Raw genomic sequence first — 23,360 nt, 5'->3', positions numbered from 1 at the left:
ATCCTCCCCTACCCTTTAGAATAACCTCTGAGGTAAACAGATTTTTTTTTTTTTTGTCTTTTGTCTTTTGTTGTTGTTGTTGTTGTTGCTATTTCTTGGGCCGCTCCCGCGGCATATGGAGGTTCCCAGGCTGGGGGTTGAATCGGAGCTGTAGCCACCGGCCTACGCCAGAGCCACAGCAACGCGGGATCCGAGCCGCGTCTGCAACCTACACCACAGCTCACGGCAACGCCGGATCGTTAACCCACTGAGCAAGGGCAGGGACCGAACCCGCAACCTCATGGTTGTTAGTCGGATTCGTTAACCACTGCGCCACGACGGGAACTCCCAGATTTTTTTTAAACTGTAAAATTACTTACTCTGCATCATCCTGAATAAATTCAACTTTTTTCCTTGTTAATGGGGAAATAAAAAGCCTTTCAAAGTGGTACAATCCACTAGTCTGAAAATGCCAGTTTTTAAAATCTCATTGGCTAAGAACAGATTGCAGTTTTAGAGACCAAGCTTAAATACATTTGTTCAAATATTTTTTAGTCAAATACAAAAATAATTTTTGCTTATACACAAGGCAGACATTAAAAGAGCAGAGGAAAACTGGAAGCTCATTTGTATTTACTATAAATGTACAATTTTGCCAAAATCTCTATGAACATGTGACTAAAATCAATGAATGCCAATAGCAGATGGGTTAAAATTTTCTTCCTTCAAAAGACAAATAAATTACTGAGTCTACTAATAAGGTATTGCTCATCTAAAAAAAACTACAAACTATAAGGAAACATATTAGAATATCAAAGTCTTTCCCCACAAACCTCATATTTATTTTTGCTGCAATAAACTCAAGTAAAAACCATCTACAATTTGAGATACTTAATAATTTCTGTTTGATAAGCTACAAAAATGTTCATAGAAAATATCTAAGAAGTATTTTTTTTTTTTGCAGTAAGTGATCTGATACAATACATCTTAGGGGTTTCAAGACATATTTAGGGAAAAAAACCAAACTTCTCTTCCCCTTAAAGTTATTGGTGGTGAGAAGGCAAAAGAAGAAAAGATACAGTCTTCTAAAACCAAATTTTCACCTCCCCTATCCTTTGTTCATATTTTGATTCCCCAAATAAAATATTTCTGCACTTTATTGTAATTTCTATAAATATTTTCAGCTTGGCTGCTAGAAGGATTGCTCAAGTACAATATAAAGTTGACACTGAAGATGGAGAAACTTAATGAATTTCACTTTTTATTTGTTATTTTTATTAAATCAGTAAGATTGAAATAGCAAGGTAAAATAAGGTTTTATCTTTTTGATAACAAATGGTTGGATAAAATGGAATTTGTATCAAAGAACTAAGGTTCCAGATCTCTAGATGTAAAATTTTCTTTTACATTTTTCATAAAATGTGGTTAAGGCTTTTGAATATCATGAAGCTGGGATGAGAGTGAAGATAATTTTACTTTAAAAAGCTGTATTTGGCAAACATTTTATTGATATTATAAATGAAAATAAAGTTGGAGCTTTAATATGGCACTTAGTCTGTTCCCTCTATTACAGGCTGCCAAATAAATTAGAGTCTTTGGAAAAAATTCAAACTGGATATTATGGAGGCAAAATTAACATGAACTCCTACTTGTCAGATACTTATTTGTCATTTGCCATAAACCAAACAAGCCATAAGTGTATTAACGAGAAAGAAGGGCTGACGGTCAAGGGAGCTTCTCTATCTGTAAATTACTCAGCAAGTTAGCAATTAATCAAAAACATCTAATTCCCTCAAATGCCAAATTCAGTTCAAACAATAAAGGTCTGATCAATTTTTAAAGGCATTAGCTCTATATTTAATCACTTAAACTGGCCTAAGAATGAAAAATCATAGATTTGTTCACATACACATTATTTACAGAGAAATATATAATCCTGCTACCTTTGCAATCACCTTTCATTTGGGAATTTCTTAGGGAAAATAAAAGAAAATGAAAGTAATTTGGCCTATGACTTCCAGAATAATGTCTTAAATCTGAGATTTAGGAAAGAAAGAGAAAGAAAATTTTCAAGTTGGAAGGTACCAGAGTGATTAACTGGTCTAACATACTCATTTGGCAGAGAAGAAAAGATAAATACAAGTGTCTTGAGCTAATACAATTTACTCAAACTCTTGCAATTAAAATGAGACTAACACCCCATTTTCTGCCTTTTGTTTCCATTTCTTTCCTCTGAAGCATACTTTGTATATTAGTACCATCTTCCTCCCAAATTTTTACAAGTTAACAGTGGGAAGAGTGGGAATCTGGAAAAAAGATAAGGGAGGGAATTATTAGAGATGTTAATGCTCAAACAATGAGCCATATGTATTAATATACAATTTGATAAGAAAAATAATTTTTACAAAATATTAAGTCTTAACATTAGCAGAAACAAACTTCAGAGATCAAAAATATCATTGTGGAATTGAATGTTAATTTAGAAATTTAAGCTACCATCTTCAAGAAAACGGCAGACCACTGAAAACTGGATTTCAATTTTTGTGTCCTTTTAATGACTAGTTCTATATGTTATGTTTCTCTTTATCTGGAGAAATATTCTAATATAATACATATCAGTCTGAAGGAATTTAGGTTCTCAAGTTAAAAAAAGGTTTGGGATTTTTTTTTTTAACCTATGCTACAAAAATACACATTTATATATTCCCCAATTATATATTTTTAACCTCTACAGTGATAAAAGTTCCAAAATTCTGTTGCTGAACTGCTTTCTTGCATGGTCTTAAACAGTTATTTTTATAGAGCATAAAATATGCATAATTCTTTACAATAAAATCTGCTCAGAAACTCTAAATACTTGTTAACTACCATTAGAGTTGAATGAAACAGTTTTCAGTAAGAAAAGTACAGGATTGGTTCAAAACTTTTTTTTTTAGAAAAATATACTGTATATAATACCTCTAGAAAATTACACAGACCATAAGCTTTTATTTAATGTGAAGGCACAACTTTAACATAGCTAAAAGCAAACATATTTCAATTATTTAACACATAATTGTCAGTACCAGTTCTTAAAAATACATATTTGCAAGCATATCATTGAAATTTTTTTCAGATTGTCAAATCAAAAGTCAATTTAAAAAGTCAAACTCTATTTGTAGAAATTGTCAGTTAACATATTATTGCAGGTCTACATAATACTATTGTTGGACAATCTGTTCACCAGCAGTCACAGGGTTTTCTTCATTTGTTGCATAGTCCAGATGGTCCATCATCTAGGCATAAATAAAAGGTATTAAGAAATTCAAATTTTCAACATGCCCCCAGCATTCTCATTTGGCAAAAGGATTTCCAGTTTTTAAGAAAGACAGAGAAGACCCCATAGAACCAAGCACTCTTTTGGAGCAATGTATGGGTTCAATATCCATACTCCTCGGGACACAATCAAGGTGACAATCACTTTTTCAGGAAGCCTAATCATTTGACTCAGGACTAGTTTTCTCTGGATCTTCCACTATTTCCATCTCTCAGTATGAATACTACCCTGAATGGCAGTGGGAACTCCATCACAAGATATTCCTGATGCTTATTCCAGGACAATATTTCAAGCAGTATCCATGTCCAGAGGTGGAAAAACTAAAAATGGCTCCACAAACACTGTGAGAATACCCCTGGGTCAGGGACAGTGGCTGATACCTTGAATTGACCTTGGGATAATTTAGCAACGATAACATGTGTGTGTGTGTGTATGTGTGTGTGTGTGTGTGTGTGTGTACACACACATTTATTTTTTGGCCATACATGTGGCCTGTGGAAGTTTCTGGGCTAGGGGTCAAACCCACAGCATAGTAGCAAACTGGGCCACTACGGTGACAACACTGGATCCTTAATCCACTGCACCACAAGGGAACTCCTAATAAATGAAATTTTTAAAAGACTTGTATGATAAAAATTTTTACTAAGAACAAAGAAACTAAAGGTATTAAAGGTCAAATGCTATCTGAAAATAAAATCAAGAATACATTTTCTATAGACTTTTTTAGAGTAATTACCAATTAAACTTTTCTCACATGATCAGTTCAGCTCTTCCCATATTCCCATAAAAATCTTTCTATACTTGGGAATGAAGGAAAGAACCGCTTGAATGTTTTCAGTGTTTTTACCCTATTCTTCAGGAAAAACTACTTGAAAATAGAAGAAAAGGAGTTCCCGTCGTGGCGCAGTGGTTAACGAATCCGACTAGGAACCATGAGGTTGCGGGTTCGGTCCCTGCCCTTGCTCAGTGGGTTAACAATCCGGCGTTGCCGTGAGCTGTGGTGTAGGTTGCAGACGCGGCTCGGATCCCGAGTTGCTGTGGCTCTGGCGTAGGCTGGCAGCTACAGCTCCGATTGGACCCCTAGCCTGGGAACCTCCATATGCCGCGGGAGCGGCCCAAGAAATAGCAACAACAACAACAACAACAAAAAAGACAAAAGACCAAAAAAAAAAGAAAATAGAAGAAAAAAGTACTTAATGTCTTTCTGGAGTTCCCGTAGTGGCGCAGTGGTTAACGAATCCGACTAGGAACCATGAGGTTGCGGGTTCGGTCCCTGCCCTTGCTCAGTGGGTTAACAATCCGGCGTTGCCGTGAGCTGTGGTGTAGGTTGCAGAAGCGGCTCGGATCCCGCGTTGCTGTGGCTCTGGCTCTGGCGTAGGCTGGTGGCTACAGCTCCGATTGGACCCCTAGCCTGGGAACCTCCATATGCCGCGGGAGCGGCCCAAGAAATAGCAAAAAAAAAAAGACAAAGAAAAGTACTTAATGTCTTTCTGAAGACTGTCAAAGATTTTTAGATTAGTCATTAAACTCAAATATTGTGATGCAATTTTCCCCTTCTCTTTTTGAAGTAGAAGACAAGCACGATAAGTGTTGCTATTTTTTATAAACCCATTCTAAAAGCTTTAGTGTTTTTTTGTTGTTGTTGTTGTTGTTGTTGTTGTGGTTTTTTGTTTTTGCAAGAAGTAGAGAGAGGGATAATTTCTGAATAGGGTTTTGGGACTTGCCAGACAAAGAAAACACATGAGCTGAGGCTCTCAGCTGACAAGTGTCTCAAGTGATAGAGACAACTTATAAAACCCAAACCTGATGCTCTGAGTCATTTCAAGCCCCCAAACAATCAGTTTTGAGGTCCTCTATTTGCCAAAGATTTCCTCTAGATTAAGGTAGTTGCATATTCATAGTACTTCTGAGTGGAGGGGGAAAGAGAGAAAAAAAAAAAAAAAAGCCAAATCAAGACAGGTAACACAAAAGATAAAGTTTTGTGGAAGAGTTGCTTTAGTCAGGATATAAATAAGAGAGGGAAAGAAGCATGTGAGATATATTTAGGCCCCCTTTCTTCTTAGTAATTTAGATGCTCTGGGTTTAGGAGGTTGGAGCTGTGGGGAAAGAGAACTGAAGCAACCTTGGAAGAATGGATGGTGGGGACTCTCTTTCTTCCACAAGATCTGCTAACCCTGGTAATGGTAACCTAATGAAATAATAAAAATAACACAGAAATATAAAGAGCAAACTTGATGTCCTCTGAAATTGGGTCAGCTAACCTGGCACTTACTGATAGCTGTGAACCAATCTCCAGAAACTGTCTAATAAAATGCTCATTAAAGTACAGTAACTGGAGAGCTGCTGATACTACAGCAGAGTTGTTCTCAGTATCTGTATTCTGACTTGTCAGTTATAGCTTGTGACTTCTAAAAATAATTAGAAGCACTAGTGACATTTAACAGAGGACAAACCCAGTGTTTACTGGATATTAACAAACTGAAAAGTTAATTCCCCACTCAGAGTAAAATAGCCCATTGAAGGTTGCAGTATAAATCTAACTCCACTGATTTAGGATTAGAAACAAAAAAATTCTCCCAAAGGCATGATTTCTATTCATTGTTCTATATGCCAAAGTAATTATGCCACTACTTAATTTTTCTCTCTGGAGAAAAAAACACTTTAACTTTCTCTCTACTCATTAGAAAATAAATGAAACTGGGAGTTCCCATCATGGCTTAGTGTAAACAAATCTGACTAGCATCCATGAGAACGCTGGTTCAATCCCTAGACTTGTTCGGTGGGTTAAGGATCAGGTGTTGCCTCGAGCTGTGGTATAGGTCGCAGATGCAGCTTGGATCCCTTGTTGCTGTGGCTATGGTGTTGCCTCAAGCTGTGGTATAGGTCGCAGATGCAGCTTGGATCCCTTGTTGCTGTGGCTATGGTGTAGGCCGATTTGACCCCTAGCCTGGGAATCGCCATATGCTGCAGGTGCGGCCCTAAAAAGACCAAAAAAAAAAAAAAAAAAAAAAAAGAAAAAAAAGAAAGAAAGAAAGAAAGAAAAAAAAAAAACCCAAAAACCTGTAATTCTTGAAGCACTCCAGAAAAACGGTTTATAAAAAACACAGTGTAAGAGTTTCCACTGTGGCACTCTGGAGCGCTGGGATGCAGGTTTGATGCCCGGCACAGCACAGTGGGTTGAGGATCTGGTGTGGCCACAGCTGTGGCATAGGTCACAACTGCAGTTTAGATCTGACCCCTGGCCTGGAAACTTCCATATGCCATGGGACAGCCAAAAAAGAAAGAAAAAAAAAAACCAAAAAAAAAAAAACCAAAAAAACACAGTGTAAGTAGCTTTGAGCTATAGAAAGGAATATATAATTACGGTTTCCAAGCTAGTATTAGTTTAGTGACATCCTATAGAAAATATTATTTTCTTTTTTTTCCCCCTTTTTTGGTTGCTCCACCACTCATGGAGTTCCCAGGCCAGGGATCAGATCTGAGCCATAGCTGTGGCCTAGGCAGTAGGCAAAGTCAGATCCTTCAACCCACTGTGCTGGGCTGGGGATAGAACCTGCATCCTAGTGCTGCAGAGATGCCACTGATCCTGTTGTGCCAGAGCAGGAACTCCGACATTACTTCTTTTGCTCAGAGAAATTTATAGAAGGTTGCAGGACTCCAAGTAAAAATATTAAAGTATTTCTATGAGGTCTTTAAGTTATAGCAACAAACGAGGAATAATTTGCCCTTTGGAAACAGCATAAAAAGGCTGTCAGGGCTACCCACGACATTTATAAAACTCCAGGAGAGAGTCTTGCTTTCTACTATTCTTACACTCAATTCTAATATCAGGCATTAGAATGAACCGAATAATAACAGCAAAAAACAAATGTGCCATCACCTTAGACTCTGATTTTAATTTATATTACTTGTTTTATATTTGATTCTTTCAGCAAAAACTTTTGGCACTTGCAAAAAAATGTTTATATATAAAGAATGTAGAGATATAATTCTAGTTTAGTGTTTTAAGAGTGCCTTACTTTTACAATATCTTAAACAATTTTGGTAATCTGATGAAGGCTGCTAAAACATAATCTGGAAGCTAATACATACACACAAAATTGACTAAAGGTCAGTGGATTAAAGATTGAACATTCTATTTGTTTTGCATGAAGAATTTCAGTAACACAGATAGAATGTGCAGTGTATAAACCACTGTTATCAGCACTATGGGTTCCCAACACCTAGGAGATAATAATTTAAGTGAGGGAGGAATACATAAATACCTACAGGACAAGACAGATGTAAAGTATTTAAAGTCAAAGTCTTAAAAAAATATGGGGAAAAGTGAACCTAATTTCAGTTGGAGAACTCCTGGATGTCTGCTTGGAGAAGGCAGCTTTTGAGTTGGGAGTTACATAAGGGATATTCTGGAGACAGAGATAATGGAGGTGGGAGGGGAGGAGGGCAAGGATTATCACACTGTTAGCCAAAGAGACGAACTGGTAACTGCCTGAGGGCTGTCTTCAGGGTTTACCCTCTTGGCCTCCTATACTGAGTCCATACTTAGTCTCCCTCTAGTTTACCGGGCTTGCTGAGCTTCCCATTCTACTTTCAAAGCCCCTACCTAGCCTTACCTGATTTCAACATCACCTTGCCTCTCTAGGCCCTGGGCTAAGCCACCGCTATAGATTACAAATTCTCTTACCAGCCTGTAGATCCAAACTACGAAAGAAAAGACAGTGTCTTCAGGATTAAGTAACTTGCCAGAACTACTGCTAAAGCCAATAATATACTGGCTCTCACAAATGACAACATTTGAGCTAAATTAAGTTGGACTTTACAGATTGGACAAAAGGAATGAGAGGTTTTCTTCTTCATATTAACAGAGGGCATTACATCTTATAACTTTTAAATATGTTAGTTTTCTGGAAAAATAGACTCCCTGCTGGTAGCAGCTTATATTATTCTGCAATAAGCTGCCTAAAATTTCAGCAAATGTACATTCTTGATATTTTAAAATTTTGTGCACAGTGGGAAAATGACCATGTTTATTTTAACAAAATCTTTTTCTCTGAGGCTTGTGATGCCCTTTTACAAATGAGTAGTTAAAAGAACTGGATTTAACAAAGACCGAAAGTTTAATATCCAAACCAGGAAAATGGAAATCTAGTTAATGAACTGAAAAGTAATGATCAGGAATTCCCATTGTGGCTCAGCGGGTTAAGAACCCGACTAGTATCCATGAGGATGTGGGTTTAATCCCCAGCCTCGCTCAGTGGGTTAAGGATCCGGACCTGCTGCAAGCTGTGGCTCAGATCTGGTATTTTCCAGACTGTGGCACAGGCCAGCAGCTGTAGCTCCTATTTGACCTATAGCTTGGGAACTTCCATATGCTGTAGGTGCGGCCATAAAAATAAAAAAAGAAAGAAAGAAAGAGAAAGAGAAAGAAAGGAAGGAAGGAAGGAAGGAAGGAAGAAAAAAAGAAATGACCAAACCAACCAATAAACCAAAACAAAAAACCCCAATTCTTACAAATATAGCAAATACATTTATAGCACTAGTGATGTTCCTAATACTATAATTAAGCAACTTGCAGCTACTACAACAACCTTCTAAAGTAGGTTGATTATTATCCCATTTTACATCGGAGGAAATAAGAGGCACCAAGAAGCTAAGCACCTTGCCTAAGTTCACATGGCTAATAATAAACAAAATCAGAATTCAAACTTAGGCAGTCTGGCACCAGATTCCATGATTTTTATAAGTATGTGGTATTTTATATTCTAAATGTCTTAACCTAATAAAATTATTACTACACTACAAAAGTGAGAAGTTTATCACTAAAATTGTCCTATCTTTTCAGACACTTTTTTTTTTTTTTTTGTCTTTTGTCTTTTTGTCTTTTGTTGTTGTTGTTGCTATTTCTTGGGCCGCTCCCGCGGCATATGGAGGTTCCCAGGCTAGGGGTCTAATCGGAGCTGTAGACTCCGGCCTACGCCAGAGCCACAGCAACTCAGGATCCGAGCCGCGTCTGCAACCTACACCACAGCTCACGGCAACGCCGGATCGTTAACCCACTGAGCAAGGGCAGGAACCGAACCCGCAACCTCATGGTTCCTAGTCGTATTCGTTAACCACTGCGCCACGACGGGAACTCCTCAGACACTTTTAAATGTATTTTCCTACAATAAACTGTCTTATTTAGCTTCTACATTTTGTGGTGAAGGCCCTGGAGTCTGCCCTTCCAGGTAATTTACTATGGCTTTACGTCCAGCTGCAATGATACATTTGCAGGAAACTTTTTCCTTTATAGGTAGCTGCTATGAAGCAGTATCATCATTTCTTTCAAGGTCACGATTTCTAAGAATGAAACTTGGATGGTCCAGGGGAGAGCATTTATTCATAGGGAATATAATGCCTCCCTTGATTGAATTCTCTCCTTACGTACCGTCCCCTTTTTCCTCAATAAACATCATGGAGAGAGAAAGGAGCAACGGTGCTATAATAAAACACTCCAACCTGAAAGCTGGATTAAAGGGAAAGGAAAAATTTACAAGCAAAAATAAAATTTCGGTGATGAAAATAAGAGCAGACATACTTAAATCTGTAAGATAGTACCATGTTCACCCACCAATAGTCTCAAATTTAAACTCTAACTTCAATAAAGATTTAACACCAAACCTAAACAACGTTTCCCATGCTGCTTGTCCTCCTTGTCCTGATTTACCTCATAATTAGGTAATAGGTGCCCCTAAAAGTAGAAACCTTGCAGTCACAGTTCTGTCCTGAGTCTTTTCTTCTCCGTCTACATTCTTACTCACTCACTGAGTTTGTTAGTGATACTCCCTAATTTCTGACTCTAGCTAGATCTGTCTCCTGCATATCAGGGGATGTTTACTCAACTGCTTATTAGTTATTTATCTCTCCCTGGTGGTCCCATAGGTATTTTGAAATGTCCAACATTGAATTCATCATCTTATCCCTCAAATCTATTGCCCTTCTTAATTCCAGTGAATGGTCTCACCATATACCCATGTAGTTATTTAAGTCAGAAACCTTGGAATCCATTCCTACACTGAATCTATCACCAGATTGCATTAATTATGCCTCTAAATTTCTCTTGACTTTGTTCACTTCTCCCACTCTCACTACCTTGCTATTTCTGGCTACTATTGCTTCTAATAGTTATAGCTGTATAAAGTTTTGCTCCCTCCTTCAATCCATTTTCTAGATTTCTTAAAACTCTTAAATGGTCTCCAATGTTCCTAGGATATTATCTAAGCTCTTTAACATCTTTCAGGACCCTACAGGCTCTTTCCCTTGCTTCCTTTTCCAGTTTTCATTTCCTATAGCTCTCTTATTCTCATACAGTTTGTTGGCCATTCTAAATTTTCTTTGGTTCCCAAATCTGTCATGCTCTTCCCTCTGAGCCTTTGAAGTCATGGTTCTCTCAATATGGAACACACGGCTCAGTCTTAAAGTCTCAATATAAACTTAACATTCTTTAGGAAGGCTTCCTTCCCCAAATCACCTCTGTCTCAAAACCATAAGCACTTTGTGTCCCACTTTTAGGTTTCATGACACCCTGCCATAACTAACACATTTATCACACTTTATTGTTAGTGACTCTATCTGTATTCTCCACTAGACTCTAACCTTCAAAAGGTTAGTTAAAATACTACCTGCTAAAACTACTGCTCAATACACATTTGTTAAATGAATAAATAGAAAATTATTTTTTTTAAATGATGACAAAGAACACTTCTTGGGATGTGACTTTGAAAAACTAGTATTAGAATGTGTTACATGACATACTTTTATTTTTTAAAATTTGTAAGATAAAAAACTCCATGTGGGTGTCCTCTTCATGGAAAAGTTACAAGCTATCTTACTAGATTAGTCAAGGCCTTTATAGCCATAAACTAATGTTATGTGTTTAAATACAAGTTGAGACAATGGCATTGTGAAAAAGGAAAGGTAAATTTTATTATTTTATCCTAACCTCAAAGAAATTATGAGATTTACCCTAAAGAATTCTATGCTGGTGTTTTTTTCAATTATAGTAGTCTAACTTAAAGTGTTAATCACCTCTTGTCAAATAAAGATGACACTACGACCAACCACAAGGTGGATATGAACTTTGAACTGTTTACTGACTAAGAGAATTGCAGCCACCCACCCAAAGTATCTCTATTTTTGTTTCATGTGACCACTGACACGCATGCACGAGGGTGGATGATGGAGGGTAGTTTGTTGTAACAGGGCAAAGCAGAGCTAACTGCCTCATGGAGGGATCAATGCCATGACCCTGACCTCAACAGGCTACTGTTTCCCAACCTTCCTCAGTTTCAACGCAAACAAACAAACTTTACTGGAATGCCAAGAATATTTAGGAAAAGAAGAAAGAGGTTTAACTTTAATGAAGAACAAACTCAAACGTGATAGATTCTGGTATCCAGATTCTCTCTGTTCTAGGAATTTTACAGAAAGGTCCATCTTCATTCATTTAAATCTGAAATGAGTGCCCTCTTTCATTTAGATGCCAATTTAGATGCTGTAGAGAGTATACTTATCTGCAAAACCTCAGGACACTTACTATGGATAGCTAATCTCAGTATTAAAATTTAGTACTTAAACATGGGTTTTATTTTTCATGAAGATGATTTTTGTGTGGCTTCTGAAAACTCATGTCAAAATGCTGTATTGATTTTCCCTGACACCCTCCCATTGCTTCTTGGTAGTTTTATCCTAAGTCATCAGAATTTTGGCATCAGATTGCAGTGGGGAGAGGATTTGATGATGCAGCAGGTGAACAATAAGGATGCAGTAGTGGAAAAAACTTAGGACATCCTGACAGATTCAAGGCAACTTTTTGGCATGTAAAAGCTTTGATATATATATATATATAAGCAGTTCCCAATCAAAATTAGGCAGAGAGAGTCATAGATAACTTGGTAACCAAAATATAAGCACATACCTCATAGCCGCTACCTTTCCAGAACTTTTTCATTTCCTTACGTCTCCAAGCAACAACTGAGGCAGTAATTAGTGTGCAGGGTACTAAATAGAGGAGAGCAGGTTGCCCCTTTTTCATCAGCACCAGAACAACAAATGTAAGTATCATGCCAACAGCATAGGCTACAAGAAAATATCAAGCATTAGTCATTTCTACATGTTATCAAGGGTGGATTTTAACTCCCTCACTGAAGTACTGTTTTCAGCTATTTCTGAGGATGTTTTTGCCCTATGATTTCTTTTCAAAATTTCATTATTTTCCAAGACAGTAGTTAGAAAAGACAGAGCTTTTGAAAATTCTGGAAACTGGTTAGTATTTCCATTATAATTACCCTTATCATTAATCATTGATAAAGATAATAATTCAAGAAAGTCTCAATAATCTGTCACTATTAAGGATGTTGAGTTGTTCCACATTTCAGATAACTAAAATTGGTGCCTGTAGGTACTAACAGCTGCTTTAAAAAAAATCTTCCTAATACTGAGTATATACTTCTTTGTCTTCTTCAACAAGTACATATCAAATGTCATTTGATCTTTTCTTTCTTTTTAGGGTCATACCCACGGCATATGGAAATTCCTAGGCTAGGGGTTAAATAGGAGCTGCAGTTGCTGGCCTACACCACAGCCACAGGAACACAGGATTCGAGCCACATCTGTGACCTACACTGCAGCTTGTGGCAATGCTGGATCCTTAACCCACTGGGTGAGGCCAGGGATCGAACCCACATCCTCACAGAGACTATGTTGGGTTCTTAACCTGATGAGCCACAATAGGAACTCCCCAATCTTTATTAATGACTCAGAGTTTCATTATGAACATAGGATCTCAGAGTATTAGAGCTAGGAGGGCCTTTACAGATAGTGCAGTCCACCTTCTCAATTTATAAATGAAGCAATGGAGGGCCAGGGAAGTTAAGTAAGTGTCCCAAAGTTATACAGCAGAACTGACATTCTTAGAACAGTATCTAAATGGCTATCTAAATGGCTCTGGTGCAGGCCATTTGCCTAAGAATAAAGAACTTTGATATATAAACTTTGAGATAACTATTTGTTATGCTCAGAAGTAATAAAATTTGTCTGTTCTCAATAATAGAAATAAAGGGATAAGTGACAACTACCTCTGCTATCCCAGGTGAGATGCTATTGTGCCATAAATTGATTTATGTTAATATGTAATTATTATATAGTATTTTAAAAATCTATAATTATATAATTTATTGACAACTTATGTGCCATGTGCTCTAGTACACGTTTTATGTACAGAACCTAATGTTTTTCTTTTTCATATAATTTCCTTTTTGAACCTCAAAAACCTTGTAATATAGGTAGTAAAGTATACGTATCTCTTTTGATGGAAAAAAAACATGTCTTATCAATTAATAGGGAAGAATTAGAATTCAGGACTCCTTGTTTTCAGACCTTTCCCTACAGGCAATACAATTCAATATAATAAAAAGAAAAAACAAAAAATTACCAATTGTGGAGGAAACATAGTATATAGAAGAACCAGTCTGAACATCAAATCTTCTACAGTATGCAATCAATAGGCCTAAAAAAACACCTCACATTATTTTCTTGAAGCAACAACAGCAACATAAATGCATCTGTTAACTATGGCAATAGTGTACGCTGAATGGTATTTAATCTGAATTTTTGCATCATTAGAACATTAAATGGAATTCTGGACAAAATTTTATATGCTGATTTTGAAAAACTTAATACCATATATTAAATATTTTCCTAAGCCATTAAGCAAACTTTAAAAACGTGAGTTTTACTAGCTGCTTAATATTCTATGTCCTGGAGAAATTTTTTTTATATTTCTGTGGTATCAGCTGTAATGTCTCCTCTTTCATTAAACCTCTCTCTTTTTTTCTTGGTTCATCTACCTAAAGGTCTGTCAATTTTGTTTATCTTTTTAAAGAATCAACTTTTTAAAAAATATTTCCTATTATTTTCCTTTCTCTATTTCTGCTCTAATCTTTATTATTTCCTTTCTTTTGCTACCTCTGGGTTTAGTTTGTTCCACTTTTTCTAGTTCTTGTGGGTGTAAAGAAAGGTTGTATATTTGAGATCTATTTTCTTGATTTATATGATTATTGCTATAAAATTTCTTCTTAGAACTGCTTTTGCTGCATCCCATAAGATTTGAAATGTTGTGTTTCTCTTTTCACCATCTCCCGACAAGTTTTTTACTTCTCTTTTAATATTTTCTTTGATCTACTTATTGTTTAGGAGTGTGTTAATTTCCATGTATTTGTTTTTTTTTAGAAAACTTTATTATCATGCTCCCTTGTGACTAGATACAGTTCCCAGTGCTATACAGCAGGACCTCATTGCTTATCCATTCCAAAGGCAGTAATCTGTACCTATTAACCCCAAGTTCTCAATCCATCTCACTCCCTCCCCCACCCCCTTGGCAACCACAAGTCTACTCTCTAAGTCCATGATTTTCTTTTCTATGGACAAGTTAATAATTTCTATGTATTTGTGAATATTCCATTTTTCCTCCTGTTATTGATTTCTAGTTTTGTGCTACAGTGGTCAGGAAATATACAGTGGAAAGGAAATAATGATTTCAATCTTAAATTTGTTAAGATTTGTTTTGTGTCCTAACATATACTCTATCCTTGAAAACATTTAATGTGTGCTTCATAATATGTACATTCTGTTGTTATATGGAATATTCTATATATGTCTCTAGTCCATTTGGTCTCTAGTGTTGAGAAAAATATTTAAATGTATCAAGGAAGACAATTTCAAATTATGATCAAAGAACTCTCCCTTCCTATAAGAAGGAAGTAATTTAGAATTTAACATAGAGTTCAAATAACCCTCATTTGTAAGCAAGCAAGTATATGGAAACAACCCATTTTATTACTTTATTTATTTAGTAAACACTATTATGAAAATGTAAGAATGACATTCAATTGCCTAAAAAATTCAGAAAAAAATGTACTCTCTTTATGGGTTGTTTCAGTGAATTAGTTTTGGTCCCTAGATAATTAATCAAATAAGTTTCTTGGTATTCCTTGTTATTTGCTGTTTTAATCACATTTTGATACATTACAAACAGTGATACCCACCCCTAAAATTAGAATTTAGCTTTTCGAATTAAGTCACATACTGTCAGAAACTCTGCTTTGTAGGGGCCTTAAACATTTTACTTTAAGAATGCAATATTTACACACTGTCACACTATTTTCACCAAGTCTATGATACATGCTATATATAAGCTTTTTATAGGACATGATGTGGAACTGGTAAAATTGGGTTTAAGTCTAAAGAAATCTTAAGGTTATTCAATAGACTGCTTTCCCTACTTTATTAATTATGTGAATTTTTTTGGTGTTGTTGTCTTTTTGCCTTTTCTAAGGCTGCTCTCATGGCATATGGAGGTTCCCAGGCTAGGGGTCAAATTGGAGCTGTAGCCACCAGCCTGCGCCAGAGCCACAGCAATGTGGGATCCGAGCCGTGTCTTCGGCCTACACCACAGCCTACGGCAATGCCAGATCCTTAACCCACTAAGTGAGGCCAGGGATTGAACCCGAAACCTCATCATTCCTAATCGGATTTATTAATCACTGAGCCACAACAGGAACTCCTAATTATGTGAATAGAGGCTCACTGAAATAAGGGAGCAGCTACACTGGACTCTGCATCCAGCTCACATGGCAACACTTTGTTTCTCTCTCTACCCAGCTTCTACTATATCAATGAAAGGGCTTTTTCAGAAGGGTCAGTACTCTTTACCCAGCCACAGGTAGTTAGTGCAGAAGGAAACTGTATGAAAAGTGGGGAAGACAAACACTCAGTTGAGAAACATTATTAATTATTTCTAAGCTATATTATTCCTGGGCTGGGATTAAGTTTACAGGTTGCACAGAGAGGAAAATAACACAGAACTGCAGTAACTGTCAAAGGAGACATGCTAGGAGAAGGTGATAAATTCCACCATATGCTGTTGGTATTATAGTGCCCTACAAGGTGGCATTCTAATGTTCCTCCTCATTATCAGGACATTGCTTAGTAACTAATTCCTAAACTAATTTTCCTAGAACATTGCTATTATTTTAAAATACAAGTAATAGAAATTATAATACATTTGTTATTATTAAATTTACCTTTAAAAAGGGGATTTGATATATACTTTCTTGGGAAAAAGGTCAAACTGACCCTAGTTACTTCCTCTAAAACACTTATTGAGCCATGGGAGATACACTTTGGTTGTCACCATTTGAGCTTTCTTCCACCCCTCAAAACACTTTTTCTCCATCTTTGTCACTGATTCCAGCTCTAGAGACAGCCAAAAATACTTAATATAGAGTAGTTAACTTTTAAGAGATACTATCTATACATTTGACAATTTTAAACCATCACATTTTTTCTCAAATTGTTACAAACAATTGCTTACCTGGTACAATAATGTCTCCAAAACCCAATATTGAAACTGGCATAAGGCACACGCTCATTACTGAGAAATAGGCTAGCTTTGGTACTCTGATGACTACTGGTAACTGTAATTATAAAAACAAACAAACAAACAAAAAAGAGGCCACCAATAAATCTCTTAGGAATTTTTACCCACATCTTTAGAAAAAGAAGGATTGATATTAGAATAATTAACATTTTAAAATTAACATTTGAGAAAGCTTGAAATGAGAGAACATAAATTAGACATATATACTCTGAATGTATAGAAAACTTGAAAGAAATAGGTATGTGGTTTTGGGAAAACAAAACCCAACACACATGTAGGGTTAACAGTATTAATCCAGTATTCCCACAACTAACTTTTTTTTTTCTTCCCTTTTTACGAAAATAGGACTCAGGCCTTGAAACAGATTTTTTTCCTCTTTTTTTTGGTAATCGATCTGGTTTTTTTTTCCCCCAAAGAAGAGTCTTATCTCAGAGGGTATGATTTAAAGTCCAATGAACATATCTGAAATACAATCCTTACTTTCTCATGGGGAGCTGAGGGTTGAGCAGTGGCTTCCACCAAGTTTCCATCATTCTAGGATGAAACCCAAGTCAATAGGTATTTAATAATTTAGAATACTAATAAAAGGGCTATATTTTGTGAGAAATAAAGTTTTACAATACCTTAACATGCACTACATGACCAAGGACTCACATAAGAAGGCAAAATTATTAACTGGACACACACACTGGCAGCCCTTTATATTTAATTGCTATCCCTACCTTTTCATTATTTCCAAAAGGTCCAGCTGCAAGTTCAACCATGATACTCTCGCCATTCTAAAATTGAGAAGAAAGGTGAAAGAAACTGTTCAATCACTTAAAAAGAAAAATCTGCCAGAATTTAAGAATAATTTGATCACATGGCTTAGGGTCTAGTGTAAACTGATGAAAAATGGGCTATAGGAGTTCCTGTTGTGGCACAGTGGTTAACGAATCTGACTAGGAACCATGAGGTTGCAGGTTTGATCCCTGGCCTTGCTCAGTTGGTCGAGGATCTAGCGTTGCCGTGAGCTGTGGTGTAGGTTGCAGATGCAGCTCGGATCTGGTGCTGCCGTGGCTCTGGTGTAGGCTGGTGGCTACGGCTCCGATTAGACTCCTAGCCTGGGAATCTCCATATGCTGCATGGGAGCAGCCCTAGACAAGGCAAAAAAACAAAAAAAAAAGGGGGGGGGCTATAGAGTGCTTTTTCTAAAAGTTTTTGTAAATAGCAAAAATTAGAATCATCTACAACAAATTTCACCTAGCATGTGCTCCACTTTATCAGAGCCCAATAATTATCAGAAACTGACAGATAAACCACACTATTATTCAACTGAACATTTGAGCGCTGATTTATACTAACAAGTAATTCTAGCATTTCTAATGGGCTATATATTTTAAGTGCTTTTAGTTATATTATGTCATACACTATATGTCCTTGGTCATTTTTAGCAATAAAAATGAATAGGGCCACAAGAAATACTAATGTTTTTTATATTTAGCTTTGTAATAAATATTGGTAACTTTATTGAAATAAATACATACTTGACCTTCTGGCTGTTATCCACAGTAACAATGAAGCCAAACTTGAAAAGACTCAGCCCCAGAGAAGTTGGTAAGCTTCTCTAGCTTAAGTCCTGTCCAGTTTCAGCCATGCCAGCTTTTTATGCCCCAATCCAAACATTAACTTTAGCTAAATTTTTTCCTTGTGTATGCCTAAGGTCTTTTTACGTGAGCTGTGAGAGAAGTTCATTAAAAAGTTCTTTCCTGACAGCCAAGTTTGTTTGGGAGAAGGGGAATATTAAGATGTAGCAAGCTAAGACTGCAGGAGTACCCATCTTATGCTTCATATTATGATAAATACATGCCCCAAACAGGGAGTGTGAAGATAAATAAATGCTAAATTTTAGGAAAATTTAATTAACTGTAATATTTATCATGTAGGTGGGCTGTGTAAGAGAAATTACTTGAGTATCTTTAAGAGGATTTCACTGATATCTGAGCTGAGTAGAAAAGGATAAAAATCCCTAACTACAGAAATCTTTTTACTCATGTTAAGCTTCAGGTTACAGAAGGGTTAAATCACAGGAGCTTATGCAAACTAACTAATATTAAATACAGTTCCTTATGGCAAACTCCCATGATGCAATTCAATTTCCAGGAAAAAAGTTTATTCTGGTTCATTTTCTCATTGTTATTTAAAACATTTAACTGAAGACCACCACTGACATCCTCTCATACATTCAAAGATTTATGAGTAAGTATTATTTGCAAGATACTATACCAATATGGTGGTGGATGAAAAAAAATGAAGACTCTTATTACTTATACTCCTATTCTATCTGCCTGCCAACTCATTAAAAGTCTACTCATACCAGGGTCAAGAACATGTTTAGGGAGTTCCTGTTGTGGTGCAGTGGACACAAATCTGACTAGTATCCGAGGATGTGGGTTTGATCCCTGACCTTGCTCAGTGGGTCGGGGATCCAGTGTTGCTGTGAGCTGTGGTGTAGGCAGGCAGCTGTTGCTGTGATTAGACTTCTAGCCTGGGAACTTCCATATGACACAGGTGTGGCCCTAAAAAGCAAAAATAATAAATAAATAAAAGAACATATTTAGGACATCCAATATTTAATTCTTGAAATTCTCAGTGAAAGCCAAAAAAAAAAAAAAGAAAAAAAAAAATCAGAACTCACATCTGATTTTCAATTTGAGTTACCTAACAAACAAACCAGACTGAGAAGAATGTGTTAAAGGTAAATTTACAACAGTGAATTCCAAAGAGCACTTCAATCTTTTCCACTGGATCAGATTACTAGAAAGCACATTTCTAGTCAGTGGGAACTAAGATTGAGAAAAAGAAGATGAGAAGATGAAAAATTCCCTAAACAAGGAGTTCCAGTCTTGGTGCAGCGGAAACAAATCCAACTAGGAACCATGAGGTTGCAGGTTCAATCCCTGGCCTTGCTCAGTGGGTTAAGGATCAGGCATTGCCACGAGCTGTTGTATAGGTAACAGACAAGGCTCAGGTGTTGCTATGGCTCTGGCGTAGGCCGGCAGCTACAGCTCCAATTAGATACCTAGCCTAGGAAGCTCCATATACCTCGGGTGCGGCCCTAAAAAGACAAAATAAATAAATAAATAAATAAAATAAAATAAAATAGAAAAATTCCCTAAGCACAGAAGAAGACTCAAAAACATTTTTATTATCATATAACCTTAAAAATCCTGAAACTTTTTTTATGTGTAGAATCAGTTTGCTGGCAGACATTTTTGGCATTTATAAAGTGATACTATTGTTAAAACAAGGGAAAAATTATTTTCATTTATTTATTTACTTTATTTATTTGGCCACATTCACTGCATGTGGAAGTTCCCAGGCCAGGGATTGAACCTGCGTCATAGCAGTGACAACACTGGATCCTTAACCTGCTAGGCTCCTGGGAACGCCTTTAAACACTTTTTGAACCAAATAAACTGACACAGTTGGAACAGATTTAGATAGAACTTTAAATATAGTTTTAGTAAATGAACAATTTTTTAATAATCCATAATACCAATTTCATGCTTTTTTTAGGTTACTATTGCAAATGAAGTCAATGAGCCAGATGGTTCATCATTAAAACATGGAAAAGTGCTAGCAAAATGATTTGGGTAGCTGTAATTTGGAACCTTTAACTACATTTGTTATCTTGTTGCAATTTTAGCTTTCCAAGAGAACACATGCTTGTCTTCTGCTATTACAGCAAATATAAAAAATTCAGAGATTTCAGACAGAAGGAGTGAAAGAATAGATGAGGAACTACTGGAGAAAAAAGCAGTGATTATAATATCAAATATTAAAAATATAAGCATGAAAAGGATAAAGAAATTATATAAAGTTACAAAAAGAGTCTCAAAGTGGGTAAAGTTGAAGAATTAAAACTGGGCACTCCTACGAGTTCCTGCCATGTACAGAGGGTTCATAATCCAACTGCAGGGGCTCAGATCAACCCCCGGCCTGGGAACTTCCATAGACTGAAGATGTGGCCATAAAATAAAATAAAAAAAATATGCAAAATTGGGCACTACTGTACAGCACATGGTCTATTCAATCTCTCGGGATAGACCATGATGGAAGATAATATAAGAAAATGATGTATATATATGTATGACTGGCTCACTTTGCGGTACAGTAGAAATTGGAAGAACACTGTAAATCAACTATAATTAAAAAAAAAACTGGGCAAATAATGAAGGACTATCACACTCATCCAACAACTTTCCCTTATTCTAATAACAGCACCATGACTTTATTGAAGACCTAGAGGCACAAGTGGGAATAGATGACCTAGGAGTTTCCAGTTGCTATGATTCTAACCTCATAGAAAAAGCCAATCTGAGATAATCAATAGACAGACAGAGGCAGAAGCAGAAAGGGTACTTGTGCTTGTGCTCCTTGGATCTAGCTTCTTCCGGGGCCAGCCCCACCCTGGCCTTTGCACCTATCCTGGATAGATGGGACCTCTTTCATATAAAAAGGTTAGGTTGGGTTCTGGCAATTGCATCCAAAAGAATTCTAGTGATGGAAAGGGAGGATAGAATGCTAGCAATATTTCCTCACTCAACAGATTAGGAAACTGAGGGCTAAGTGACTAGCAACTAGGGTTACAAGGTTACAGAGCTACACTTTAAGTGTTCAGACTTCCAGTATGATGCCCTTTCTTAGTCACACACTAAAGTTACAGAAATGAAAGTAGCAATAACACTTTCATTCTTTTTGCTGTCTATATTGTCTATAGCAAATAGTTATTGTTTCATAAAAAGAAGAAAAGTTACTTTAAAAATGGGTAGGAAGAAATTTTATAGACATTCCCATGTTTACACCAACGAGACTTTTTTTGCAGAATTGCCTAAAAGCTTGAAATATTCTCTATGAAAAGGCCAATGTCATTAACAATTCTTAAAGAATTAGAACTCACTCAGTGATAAACATCCACAAAATGAATACTCTAAGACAGCATATTTAAAATTTTCATCTTTTAGCATGTTTCTCATGGATTTCAAAAATATCATACCTTTAAAAAAAAATCATACCTTTGTGATGAATGGTGTTATGAAAACGAAAAATACATCATAGAGGAGAAGAAGACCTAGAAGTATCACACATGACTGGTGAAGAAAGAAACAAATTTAAAGGTCAAATTTCCCATAGCTAAATTAGGAGATATTATTTTGCAAATACAAATAAACATGTGAACATACATTTGAATACTATTTTTTTAGATATTTAATGTTTACTACTATTTGTACTTTTAGTCTACAAATCACATTAAAACTTTTATCTGCTTTAACCCATTATTTACCAAAAAAAATTACTAAATCAAAGAAATATTCTTCTGTAATATTTAGTCTTGTACGAATTTTATGAATTTGGAATATTATATAAATAACTAAAAATATTTTAGCTAGCAAGTCAGTGGTTGCCTGAGGCTGGGGCTGAAGACTGCCTGCTAAAAGGGCATGATGGAGCTTTCAAAGAGACAAGAAATATTCTATAATTTATTGAGATGGTGGTTATAAAGTTATATATTTATAAAATTTTAATAATCTGTACACTTCAAATGAATACATTTTATTATATGTAATTATACCTTAATAAAGTTGCTTTAAAAAGAAAAATTTACTTTAACTAGCAAAGTAGTATACTTTACCTTGAAATTGGGTAACTTCAATGTTTTAATTAAATTCAGACAGAAAGCAATCCCCAAGATATCCTGTAAAATCCAAGCCCACCTAAAATCAAAAGAAGTTACTCTATTGTTTTATTTAGTTATTTTTAGATGGAACTTTTCAAAAGAAACAGATCATTACAGTAATACTGTTCAATTGCTATAATTTGATAATTGAATTATCAAGCAGCATTATAACAAAAAACCTCTTATATTCTCCATATTTAGTAACTTACTGTCCTGGTAGAATAATGAATACTATTATACTAAGAAAAAGTTGAAAGGCTACCTCAGAAGAACATATATCAAACTTAAGTGCATATTTATCCCTACTCTTTGAATTTACATATCTCTTTTTAGAAAGATAGCTATAACAAAGGATAATGATGGTAATACATATCCAGATACCTAAATACAAAGGAAATAAGAGCAATGCAACAATACCCTATCAAGAACTGACATGAATAATTACCAATTGGTAATTATGCCCAAAGCTGTCTACAACTGTATGAACCTCGCCCCAAATTTTAGGACATTAAATTTTTTTAGGTTTTTTTTTTTTTTTTTTTCTTTTTTTCTTTTTAGGGCCAAACCCACAGCATATGGAGGTTTCAAGGTTGAATGGGTGCTGTAGCCACCAGCCTATGCCATAGGCACAGCAACACAAGATCTGAGCCACATCTGCAACCTACAGCTCATGGCAACGTGGGATCCTTAACCCACTGAGCAAAGCCAGGAATTGAACCTGCATCTTCACGGATACTAGTCAGATTCGTTTCCACTGAGCCATGATGAAAATTTCCAAATTCTTTTAGGTTTTAATAAACTGTTAATTTTTTTTTTCTGGTTATCCTTCTTGTAAATGGACAGATACCTGTATATTGTCTTATAGT

At 36.0% G+C, this 23,360-nt stretch overlaps 1 protein-coding gene across 4 annotated transcripts in view; it reads right to left on the bottom strand.

Annotated features, from left to right (window-relative positions):
• Positions 1-1,227: 1,227 nt before the first annotated feature.
• Positions 1,228-23,360, bottom strand: part of SPPL2A (signal peptide peptidase like 2A) — a 64,602-nt gene continuing 42,469 nt past the window's right edge. Inside the window, exons 9-16 of one of the 4 annotated variants that reach the window (XM_021095561.2) lie at positions 22,450-22,531; positions 21,833-21,907; positions 17,498-17,554; positions 17,256-17,309; positions 16,710-16,812; positions 13,770-13,844; positions 12,255-12,415; positions 1,228-3,254 (exon numbers count right to left, since the gene is read on the bottom strand). In XM_021095561.2, coding sequence (XP_020951220.2) covers positions 3,180-3,254; positions 12,255-12,415; positions 13,770-13,844; positions 16,710-16,812; positions 17,256-17,309; positions 17,498-17,554; positions 21,833-21,907; positions 22,450-22,531 — 682 coding nt within the window. In that variant the 3' untranslated portion in view covers positions 1,228-3,179. The remainder of the gene's footprint in view (positions 3,255-12,254; positions 12,416-13,769; positions 13,845-16,709; positions 16,813-17,255; positions 17,310-17,497; positions 17,555-21,832; positions 21,908-22,449; positions 22,532-23,360) is intronic. The other 3 variants (XM_021095572.2, XM_021095583.2, XM_021095590.2) reach the window with 3 other exon arrangements.

This window comes from Sus scrofa, chromosome 1 (assembly GCF_054392235.1).
Source record: "Sus scrofa isolate SSC_HxYL_T2T_F1_AM1 chromosome 1, Sscrofa_HxYL_maternal_Yorkshire_Landrace_v2.0, whole genome shotgun sequence".
Classification (NCBI taxonomy): Eukaryota; Metazoa; Chordata; class Mammalia; order Artiodactyla; family Suidae; genus Sus; species Sus scrofa.
This window is presented reverse-complemented; position numbering and strand designations above follow the sequence as displayed.